General features: G+C 37.7%; 1 protein-coding gene across 2 annotated transcripts in view; it reads left to right on the top strand.

Annotated features, from left to right (window-relative positions):
* Positions 1-5,944, top strand: part of A1CF (APOBEC1 complementation factor) — a 76,309-nt gene extending 70,365 nt beyond the window's left edge. For both annotated transcript variants that reach the window (XM_067710142.1, XM_067710141.1), the window contains exons 11-12: positions 635-786; positions 3,807-5,944. In XM_067710142.1, the coding sequence (XP_067566243.1) occupies positions 635-786; positions 3,807-3,958 (304 nt within the window). In that variant the 3' untranslated portion in view covers positions 3,959-5,944. The remainder of the gene's footprint in view (positions 1-634; positions 787-3,806) is intronic.
* Positions 5,945-12,528: the final 6,584 nt, after the last annotated feature.

Below are 12,528 nucleotides of genomic sequence, written 5' to 3'. Positions count from 1 at the left end.
AATAAGATAAATATTCAAGTCTACAACCTACTCATTTTTCATTCAGTGCAAACGTTGAGATGTGTATTTGGGATATATGTGACAGCCATGAGACTAGCAACTCAAAGCCCCTAAATTTCATATAGACAATGAAGACTGTGTACTCTCACCAACCAATGGAAAACTGCAGATGTTAAGTGTAATAGAAGTGAAAACTATAGCCCACCCTTTTATCTGTGTAGTATTTGGGTTGAACCATACGAAACTGCCCTTTTATACCTAATAACACCATGCCCTGCCATTTAAGTTTTGAACCAAAGCTATAACCTCTCTATTAGTGGTTATCACCTTCTCAATTTTACCTTGAGCCTGCATTTCTACATGTTTTAGGAACCATCCTGTTTCACACATACATTAGAAAGAACTTACAACGAGTTGCAAGTACGCTCCAGGAATGTCATCGTCCACCGATGTTCTAGGTCCATTCACAAATGCTCCAACATGTATGTATATCTGGAAGCTTTAAAAGCAGAGAGTGCTAGGTCCCCACGCAAAATTCCATTATCCGATCAAAAAAGTGAACAGCGCCTTAGGTTTTCACCTGTCTCAGCTACATAAGTTTAAAATGCACACCCTGACTGACTTTGCTTTCCAGCCACCCTTTCACACCCCCGAAGCTAAGTGCCTATGTGGATGAAGCAAAGACATATGCAGCCGAGTACACCCTGCAGACCCTGGGCATCCCCACCGATGGAGCCGATGCCCAGACCGCAGCTGCTGCTGCCGCTTCTGCTACCGCATTTCCAGGTATGGAAAAATAATGCCAGAAATGGCACCCTGCAGAGAGTGTTTGGGAGACCCTCTTTGGGACCATGGACTCACAGAGTTATCTGTGAACTTCAACTACAATAAATCTGATTTACACCATCTGTGACCAAAAAGAATTTGCCCGATGAGCGAGCCATTAACAAGGCAAGAGAATTGAGCTGGGCAGCAGAGGAGGGTCTAGTCTCAGGTCAGCTATAAGCAGCTGTGTGACCTTAAATGAATCAATCTCTCTGCGTCTAGTTTGTTTGGGTTTTTACTTTTAGTAAGAGAGTTTAGAACTACTACATCCTACTACTACTACATTCGTGGATGATGTTTATTTGAACTCTTACTATGTGCCAGGCACTGACTTATCTCAGCAATGCTCGTGACACCACAAGAGACAGGTTCTATCATCACGCACACTGTACAGCTGAAGAAACCAAGTACCACCAAGAGAAAGATTAAGTCATTTGGCCAAGGCCAATCAGCTTTTAAGCAATCCATGGACTCCCTCCCCAATTCTAATCTTCAGTTCTACTCAATTCTACTTGTATTGCTTTGCTTTCTAAAAGAAACGTGTAGATCGGATTTTTAAAAATTATTTTAAGACAAAAACTGTATGTGTGTGTGTGTGTGTGTGTGAGAGAGAGAGAGAGAGAGAGAAAGAGAGAGAGAGAGAGAGATGGAGAAAATGAAAAAGAGACCATTTCAATAAGTGGCTAATCAGGCTCATTTTATCTGTTCTATAATTTAGGTCTGGGGCATATGCTGATTACTTAAAGTCTGTCTGTAGATCAACATGCCTTCAGGGTCACATTTAAAAGACTTTTCCCCATTTATTATGTACCTACAACAAATGCTACTAATTAAAAATGAATCCTCTACAGATTAAAGAGGACCAGACAAGAAATTTCTTTTGGAAATTTTTCCCTCAGCAGTTAGTTTGAGCAACTCCATTCTTTCTTGGTAATAAAAGTTTAGGTTCTTTCGAAGAAATCTGTCATTCTGACTTGTCATTGTGTTGGCATACCTCCTCCCATAAGCCCAAATCAGAGAGTTCTGACTAGACCTAGAAATAAGACATTCTTATCAATTGATTAATTCATATATCGGTCCTGTGTAGGTATGAGAACTGCTATATATGTCACATCCATAACACCTGAGCTGGCTCTCATTTCCTTTTATTTCTCAAAACTTGCAAATGTGGCCTCCATCCTGGCAAGTGAAGCCGAAACTAATCATGCTTCCCACACAAATGTGACCTCAATTCCAGCTTTGCTCTTAGAACGTGGAGAAGATGTGTGATGTACCCCTTCGAGGTTATCAAGGCAACAACTGCCGAGGGCCAGGTCCCTCCTGGGCTGTGCTGCAGCCATCAGCGCCGTGCTTGCTTTCCATGAAACGGGGTGTCTTGTGCCAGGCTTCTCAGTTCTTGCAGAAAGTTAAGGCCCTGTCTTGCAGAAAGCTGTACCCCAAAGACACCAAATTAATGTACTATAAAAATAAATGAGCCACTGCCAGGAGAATTTTAAAGTTTGCTTTTACATTGGAAAGGATTTGCTCTTTGCACAAAAATATTTTATCTTATCCTCACTTTTATTTGCTCCTACAAGAAATAAAAAATTATTTAGAGCATGAGAATTGCCTTGGGAATGCCTAAGAATTTGAGAAGATTTTTTATAACTTGCTATGGAGTCAAGTAAAGAATAATAGGCTCCAAGGGAAGAATCTATTTAAAACACAAATGCTCTGGTACTTTAGAAATTAGCCAAATTGAAAAAGAAAATTCAATTTGCTTTTCAAAATCCCTAAAGGTAAAACCTACGCTACACACGCACATACACGTATATTTTACTTACTTACTTTAGAAATACTGTTTCCAAAATTATGAAAGTAATTGTTAACATATTTCTCATATCCTTGGAAAATGTACCAAACTTCACTAGCACGTTAGTCAGCATTACTGCCCAAAGTGCACGAGCCAAGGAGGGGATTCAAATTTTTTACAAATAGTCCAGCCAGCTTCCCACTACCACTTCCTGAGAAGCCACCAGAAAGAAATCAATGTGCCTGGGTTTAGGCGGACTTCCACAACACATAAACCAAATGCGCTTTCTTTCTTTTCTTTTCTTTTTTAAAATCAGGTCCCCATTTGCTGCTTAAGCATACTTTTTCCCTTTTTCTCATCCTCTTTCACAATTTGGGGATCATCTCAGAAATAACCAGATTTGGGTCTAAGACATTAACAGGGAAATACTGCTTTTAGATAATAGCTATTATGCTCTTTTCTTCAAAAGTATTAATCAGCTAGACATGATAGCAATACAAAAGCACATGAGTATGTCCTTATCACTCAAGCCCCTTAGTTCTCTGACAGTAAGGACGAGCACTAAGACCTCTGCATACATCAAACACAGCTCGATGGTGGGGTGAGGTATTGTTTGTCCTATCCATTTAGACCAAAATGTGGACACCCTAGGTATGTGCTTTTATGGTGCTATATAGAAATATGCTAAAACTTTAACTACTTCTCCTATTGGTCTACCCAGTCCCTACAAACCTCCCTGGGTAAAGGCAATGGTTTTTAATATTCTATTTAGGTGAGGGTGGGGATGCAGCAGAACCAGACCCACAGGGCCCACCCCGATCTCCTTGCCAACCCATCAACTGCCTCCCCTCCTTTACAAGTTCTGAGACCCTCTGAAAAAGTTCTGGACATCAAACTTTAATCAGCTCCGCATTCTGTCAAGTTTCTGTTTCTTGGGGTCTATCCCCCATGTTGCCAGTTTTCTAAGAGTGAAACGATTCTGATATAAATGGTCGACCCCACTCTGAGGAAGACTCTTCCCTAATCAATGAGTCCAGATATTACATCCCCTGAGGGCACCTTTTAAAATGTACACGTTAACTTTTGGCTTTAAGCAATACGTTAAATTTTCATCTTTCATAAAGACCGTAAGCCAAAAGGAAGCAAATCCGAATCCCTTTCATGAAGTTTTCTCTGCCTTCTCCTCCAGGCTATGCTGTCCCTAACGCAGCTGCATCTGTGTCTGCAGCCCAGCTCAAGCAAGCGGTGACCCTGGGACAAGACTTAGCAGCGTATGCAACGTATGAGGTCTACCCCACTTTTGCAGTGACTGCCCAAGGGGATGGCTATGGAACCTTCTGAAGACATCTTTCTTTTAAGAATAAAACACACAAAACTCAATCTAGAAGAAATACACCTCTAACTCGGTCCCCTAATGATCACACGTAATACTTGTCCCAGAGTGATGCCTTTCCTGAGACTGTACAGCTTACATTGATACTAACTGTAGAATCATGATATGAGAACTTTATTTCTAATGAAATCCAATGTTAAGGAGCCATTTATCTAACAGGAAGCTAAAGAGCAGTTGCCCCCCAAAGTTGTTCTTCCAAGGTTCCTGAGTGTCTGGGGAGTGTGTTTACAAACCCTGACAGAGTGGAGAGAGATCTTTTAGCCAGCAAGATTTCAGGGGCTAAGCAGACCTGGACAACCAGTAACAACCAAGGGGGCCAAGTAATTCCAGAGTCTTAACCCCTGGCTTACAGCTGCTTTTGTAATACACAAAGACACAAAAGGCTGAGGGACAGTAGGAGATGCTTTTCAAAGCACATTTCCCATTGCCCACTGCATGAGGCATATTCACAGCCTGGACTTCGTGAGAGATTATCCAAGGTTTAATGGAGTCAGCATCATTTCAGTCTGAAAATTCCATCCAGTCAATTTGTCATAGGTCAGGATCTTCTCATCCCCTGCAGCCCCTGGGGACTAGGAAATTGATGTGCTATGTTACAGCTATTGTTAAGACAAATCCAGGCCCACCGTTTTTTAAACTCATTAGCCCACACCTCTTTTTCCCCTAGAACTCCTACGCTTCCTAAGGATGCCCACACCATAATAGTCATGCCAACTTGAAATGACTTTTTCTCATTTTAAACATTTTGACTTGTCCATATTGATTTATTTTCATCTCAATCTCATTTTGCTCATCTCCAATATCATAAAAAAAATAAATCAAATCTACAGCATATCATTTATGATACTTTTTGCTATTCAGCAAATTGGATGAAAAGTCATTTCAAAGGGAGGAGTGAAGATTTACTCTCGTTTCTATGATGTTTTTGTAGCACCCAGCCCACCATCCAGCATTCAGAGACAGTTATTAACCTGGGTTCAGCCTTGGACTATCTAACCCACTTATACTAAATCTGACGAGAAATCCGCCTTCTCTTCCTTTTACTTTCAATAAGTATCAGACAGCTTTACCATATCTGAGTCCTTTGGTTTTGAAGTTATCACAGGAGAACTTTATATCCATCACTGATTATTATTAGAAGCCAATTTTTCAGATATTCAGCAAGGGTGTTATTTATCAAAATCTCCTAGAGTTTTGGGTCTCTTCCCTAGAACATCTGAGGTGAGTGTGCTACAAAAACTGGGGAGAAGGCACTGCTTTCTTTCCATACTTATAAATGATGGCTTTTTGTTCAAAACAGAAATAATCAAAGTCCAAACACAAAATACCTATTACTACCACTCCAGTCTCATTAGTGGTTTAAGACATACAGTACTAGATTTCCATTTCCCTTGGCTTTTGTAAAATTCTGCAAGACTAAAGGGAAGACATAAACACCAAAGCATAGAAAAATCTGTCAACTCTTGAATGGAATTCTGTGACCCCCAAATCAGGCCAGATTCCAATGGAAATCAGGTAAATTCCAACAACAATTAAGAGTCCTTGTAACCTTTCTGTTCTACTAACTCCAATCTGATATCAAAGGCCTCAAGGCTACAGCTGAAACTCTGAAAGGCCTCATGCTTTCAGCTTTGTTTTGCTTTTCATATTTCCGAGGACAGTGTTTCCCAGACTTGACTGCACATTAGAAATACCTGGAGAGCTTTTCAAACTGCCAATGCCAAGGTCACACCTCATACCAGCTACATCAGAATGTCTTGGGATCTGAGCCGGACATCAGTTTGTTTGTTTGATTGTTTTTAAAGATCTTAGCTGATTCAAGTGTACAACTAAGTTTGGGAACTGCTGTATTCTTTGTATTTCCACTCTATTTTAATACTTTTTATTTTTAACGTCTTTATTGGAGTATAATTGCTTTACAATGGTGTGTTAGTTTCTGCTTTATAACAAAGTGAATCAGTTATACATATACATATATCCCCATATCTCTTCCCTCTTGCGTCTTCCTCCCTCCCACCCCTCTAGATGGTCACAAAGCACAGAGCTGATCTCCCTGTGCTATGCGGCTGCTTCCCACTAGCTATCTATTTTACATTTGGTAGTATATATATGGCCATGCCACTCTCTCTACTAGAGAATGAACTTGAGGATATGGGGAGGGGAAAGGGTAAGCTGGTATTTTAATACTTTTTTATTTCACTTTTATTAAATAGAAAAATGCAAGAAAAATTGTCTAAGTTAAAATAGATAGCCAGATATTTTTACATATGTTCATCTCATGAAAAGTATGAATGTGAATATAATTCATACTGGCTTCAAACTAACTCCTGGGCCAAACTAATTCTAAGTATGAGAAAGTGAAACATTCCTCCTTAAGCAATTCTTAGGTCCAAATTTACAGTCCTCCACAGATCTGCTTTCATACTCAAGGAGAGTAATTACAGTGGGGGCAGGCAAATTGCTAATCAGCCCAAAGAAGCATTCCAAATTCCAAGAACAAAAGTTTTAATGTTCTTTAAAATCTTTGAAAATAAACATAAAAAGGCACTCTGCATATCTAGTATATGCAAAAAAGAAGGTATGATACAGAGAAGTTTTAAATTTAATCAAAATGAACAATTAGTTAATACAGGAATCATTTTATGAGAAAAAATCATTATTCCAGATGAAATCATAATCACTTTTTAAAAAGATTAAGAGCAGAGACATAAATATACAATAATAGCAAAGTATCAAGAAAATTACCACTGGAATATCATCTCATTACTTGCTCAAGGAAAATAGTCACAAGTATTCATAACATTTACTTCCTGAGAACTAGTTTTATTCAAGTGAGTAGATGTGATTTTATTTTTTGCTGAAATCTTACTTTACTCTAGTAAAATCTAGAGAATTCCATTTAGAACATAAATCATAGAAAGTATCAATGTGTTCGCCATGCCATATGTTTGCATTGCCTTTGCCCAAATTAAGTAATGTAGAGCAACTCCTGTTATGATGAGTTTGAAACTTTAAAAATTGGGATTTTTAAAAAAATCAAGTGTAGAACCAAAGGTTTATTTTGCATTATGTTTATAGTTTTGAACTTCAGAAATTAACACTTTTTTTTTTTTTTTTTTGCGGTACGCGGGCCTCTCACCGTTGCGGCCTCTCCCGTTGCGGAGCACAGGCTCCGGACGCGCAGGCCCAGCGGCCATGGCCCACGGGCCCAGCCGCTCCGCGGCACGCGGGATCCTCCCGGACCGGGGCACGAACCCGCGTCCCCTGCATCGGCAGGCGGACCCCCAACCACTGCGCCACCAGGGAAGCCCAATTAGCATTTATTTAATACCTATCATATCTTGTGTACCAATATCTCTTTTTCTATTTCTTACTTTAATGCTTAATAGAAGAAAATCTTCATAGAAACAAAATTAAAATGAGTCAACCCACTAAGTGACAACAACAAAATACCCAAACCAATAATTAGAAACATCTAGTAAATTAGGATTGGGTTTCTAAATTTGGGTAATTAATAGCTTAATGAGAATTAAAATCAGCCCTATGTTACTTAGGAGGAAATGAAACAGCAGTGAGATTAGATATCAATTTCTTATCTATAAAAATGCTTCCTCTTCTTAAATTGCTATACTCCTCTCCCACCCCATTAATTTAGCTAGAACTGCCTTTAACTGCCACAAAACATAATTTTCCTAGATGACTATCCACACCCATCCATCCCCACCCAAACCTGGTATCACGCCAAACCACACGATATTCGGGTGACAGCACCCAAAATGCTGCTAGAAAGCTACCTCGTGTTACGAAAACACTGACTTCAAAAAATATCTAACAAACGAGAACGTATTTCAAAAAATATCTAACAAATGAGAACGTATTTCCAAACCACAGGTGTTTAACTTTCCAATGATGGATGGAAATTAAATTATAGCTATGTATTGCTAATAGCTATGCAGGAAATTTTAGTCTTACATAAAAGTTTTTTTAAAAAAACATTCTTCCAATCACACAGATTAGCTTTTCAGAAATATTGCTTCAATATAATTTTTAATTTATGTTAATTTTCGCTATATTTTTAAATGACTATCTTATCGTTCTTTCTTGGGCAGCTGGGTCACAATTTGAATTCATGGGGATAGGGAAACTTTCCAGGGTGCCTTGGCAGAATAAGGGTCAATAAAGAAAGTTAGGATTTTCAGTAAACTGTCTTGTATTCAAAGCTACAAAGTTTGATAAAGTTTATTATTGTTGTGCAACTCCAGCCCTGTCCCAGATTTCCTGAAAGTAACTTACAACTAAAAGGGAACAAGGTGCCCAATATTCACACAAGGCCATGATCATGTATTCCCCCCGTGCACTCATATAGAAGTTTCCAGGGGGTGAAAACATAGCTACAACTTAACCTAGAGAATTAGGTTAAGAATTAGGTTTTTATATTTTATAGATATATTTTTATATATTGTAGAGACATCTGCTAAAGACAAAACTAAGTTTCAAATATGACACCATAAGTGAAGTTTATGATAAACACTTTTAAGAGAAAATACTAATAGCATAATTTAGGAATCTTAAAATACTTATTGAAAGAGAAACTAGGCAACAGACATTCCTACCTGACAGGCAACGGTTATATACTGGGTTTTGTCAAATTGATTGTCAAATCTGATGTTGAAATTTCACTTCATTCTAGTGACATCTTGAAAATGCTCTCAGTTTAATGAGAACATATTCATAGAAAGTGTAAAGTATCCATAAACTGTAGGTTTGTGTTTGCCAACGTTAGAACAAAGCAAAGCAAGTCCTGCTATAATTAGTGAAACTATTAGGAAAATAAGATTTTTTTCTGACCTCCATACCTATCTCTTTACTTATGGAGTAAAACATTAAAAAAAATTTTTTTTTACTCAATAAAAAATGGGTACAGAATATTCTGTTGCCCCCAAAATGTCCAACATTTTAAAAGCCAGCTTTTTCTTACAATGTTGATACAGAGTATAGAATGAACAAATTCAATAGGGACAGCAATGTATACCTTGAACACACAGACTCATTTATGGGAAACGGCAGACTTTATGCATCCCCAGTTACCCTCAGTTTTGTAGGAAAGATAAAAGAACACCTTATAGTTTAGCTAATAGTGAAGAGAAGTTCATAACCAATCTAGAAGTAAAAAGTAATTAGGAAACCAGAGCCTCCATTCATTCAAAAGTGCCTGGAATAAAATATAGAACTCTTCTGCATCACCTCTCCCTTGTGGACGTTTCTCCTATTTTGAGAGGGAAATCAAGAAAAAGAATATAGCCCATTCTCTCTTCACATATGGTACTTTGTCTAAGGGGAGGAGAGATACCAAGAAACAGGTCTTTAAAGAAAGTTAGCTGCCAGCAGGAATTTCTTGAAGACAGAAGAGCATCCACCCCACTCATGGTTTAACACCATCTCTCTGGAGTGACAATACATCCTGGTTTGCCAGGACAGTGCAGGCTTATGTCTGTTGTCCCACTATAAATATTAACAATCAACAATTAAAATGAACAACTGTCCCCCTTACTCTCAAATTTGTCTCAGTTTAGACAACAGATTATCCAGTGACCCCATTTTTATGGCTCTTTTTGTTTTTTTTATTGTTGTAGAATTGGCTTTATCCTCTCTAGAGCAGACACAGCTTAAACTAAAAGGCCCTGCCACTTCTTTCTGACTGGGGTAGGATCATGGTGAACACAGAGGAAGGCAACATCTTCTCCTCCACTCTTCAATCCACTCCCCATCTAGCTGACCCTCTACTGCCCCTTGCTGGTCCTAGTTTTCTTCCCACTGCCCCTGGGCTCTGGGTCCTGAGTTCTGCCTTTTGTTGACAGAGCTAGCAGCCACTTGGCCACATGGTGCAGAAGAAAAGATGAAAGATAGCTCTTGGGGGCATGTGCTTAGCCTGTCAAGGTCAAGAGGGCATTAGTAGGGTCTTAGAGCATTTGCTGGGTTCTTTCTTCCTGGAACCAAGCTACCTACACCTCAAACCAGAAAGGACTTCCTGTGTAAATCTTCATATTAAGAGGCATGATGTCTTTTTCCCTCCTTCTGTGTTTTCCAGATTTGCTCAAACACTGACTCCCTTCTATTTAACTTCACCATTATGTTTGCTCATCAACTATCCTTCACCCCAAATCATCATATAATCCCATATAAAGAATTTATTATTTTTAATGGAAAATAATGTTAACAGATAGTTTCCTTTTTAACAGGAATTCCTTTTCACTCTTCCTTTATTCTCTTTACTAATATTGAGAATTAAACAAAGTTTACAGTCTCTATTGCTATTAACCCACAAAACTATTCTTCATAGAATGTATGATCAGTCTGTGTTTACTATGCACCTACTCTTATGCCAGAAACTGTGAACACAAATCTATTTTAAAAAATTTCTTCCCTCAGTGGGGTACACAGTCTAGTGATCCATTCTGCAGTTTTTAAAACTGAACATAATTGCACGTATTTAAGTGTGTCATCTGGTAAGTTTTGTCACTTAGTCAGAATCCCCAAAATAAATCGACTCTGTTCTAAACCTTGTTTCCACTATCCCTGCCAAACACTAGGTTCGTGTAGTAAGCCTTTTTAAAGACGAATGTAACTCTTGATCTATCATTATTGCTACTTAAGTAAAATGAGTTTTCAAATATTTTCCCCAGAAGAAATATAAAAGACTATGCAAAAATGTAAAAAGAAGAAAAAAGTTTAGTTAGAGACCCAGAAGGAGCTTTAAAACATGGAGTTGACAAATTCACATACTGATTTATGATGTTAATGAGCAGGGACTCATGCTTTTTATTTACTTGAAAACAGTTTGGTTATTAACAACTTCTATTTTCTAAATATACCTGTATTTATAAAATTAAAAACTCTGCATAAAAAGCCTTATCTATACCTATATTTTTGGCAGTAAATGATTTACAATGAAGTATACCTATTTTCAAATGTAAATTTATTTTGAAACTTGGCATTTTCTACAATAATTTATAAGGGATTTTTGGGCTCACAGGCTGCAGATAAGTCTATTAAATCAATCTGTCATTATCACTGGTTCAAATATGTGATGTAATTATTGGCATTTTTATCCCTATTTCTTCATGAGTTCTTTTTTCTACTTTTCTGACTGCAATATAGCCAGATATTATTATCTCTTCTCTTAATGAAAAGCATGCTGTCAGCAAAATGTATCTCTAGTTTCTAGATGTTAAACAATCTCTTCTTTTCCTTTTTGTTATTATTGACATTATTTATGTGAAGTTAGTTAGCTGAGGTACCAAGAAACAAAAACAGTATTAAAGAGTATGCATAAAGCACTTATTTTTGTACTTTGAGTACAATGTTTTATAAAACTCTGTGATCTATCTATATATACTGAGTAAAATTACAACATTCATTCATTGGGAAAATAATCATTGGTTTGGAAGATAATGGGCACTGTAGAATCATAAATCACATGAAATGAGAAATAATGCAATATTGTGATGACTAGTGTAATTCCAGGATGGTAAAATGATTTTAACTGAATTTTCAAGCACCATTATAAAGTTTTTAAAAGTATCAACATGTGTTGCTGATTCATTTTTTCTTTCCTGAAAACTAAAGTTTTGCTCTTTTTGAGTAAATACCTAAATATTAAGGATCCATAATTGCAGTGTCCCTTTGGTGACTCCTTTACATTCACATCTTTTATAAAATTTCCCTCTGGTGCATCTTCTGAGAACAAATGTAACTTTTAATGATTGAGTGCATTATTTTCCAATCAATAAAGAAAACAAGAGGAATACTAAGAAACAAAAAAATAATGAGAAAACATGACTCCAGAAAGGCAAGTGGGCTGTGAAGTCAACATTTACCCTGGGGGTATCTGCTGATCCCTTAATGGACGGGAGCAGAGGTCAGTAAACCATCCCTGGAGGACCAAATCCAGCTGCCTGTGTTTTGTTGGCCCTTGAGCTAAGGATGGTTGTAGTATTTTTATAGGACTGAGCTAAGATGTTTTTTACATTTTATAAAGTTGTTTTGAAAAAAAGGAAGAATTTGTGACAATGTCCATAGATGGCATATAAAGACTAAAGACTTTGCCATCTGGTCCTTTACAAAAAGTTTGCCAACCCTGCACTAAGCCAATACCACACATTTTGATGGTATTAACAGAATACCTTCTGTTACAGGTAGCATCCCACTTCTAGGTACCAAATTCTGAATTAGCTAGGATTAGGTTTGGCTGCCAGTGACAGTCCAAAATGGCAGTGGTTTAAATAATATAGCAATTTATTTCTCCTCACCCAAAGTCCCAAAATGCAGTACAATGCTGGTATTGTGTTTCACAATATCATGAACAGAGAGTCTCTTCTGCTGCTTTACCTGCATGATCTCAATCTCATGATCTAAAATGATGGCACCTACATTCTACATAGGAGGATAGAGGCAGGACAAAGAAGAAGAGGAAAAGACACGTACTAGCTTTCCCTAAAGGAAATTTACTGGAAGCTGC

The sequence above is a fragment of the Pseudorca crassidens genome, chromosome 16 (assembly GCF_039906515.1).
Source record: "Pseudorca crassidens isolate mPseCra1 chromosome 16, mPseCra1.hap1, whole genome shotgun sequence".
NCBI lineage: Eukaryota > Metazoa > Chordata > Mammalia > Artiodactyla > Delphinidae > Pseudorca > Pseudorca crassidens.
Note: the sequence above shows the minus strand (reverse complement) of the source record. Positions and strands in the feature narration are given on the sequence as shown.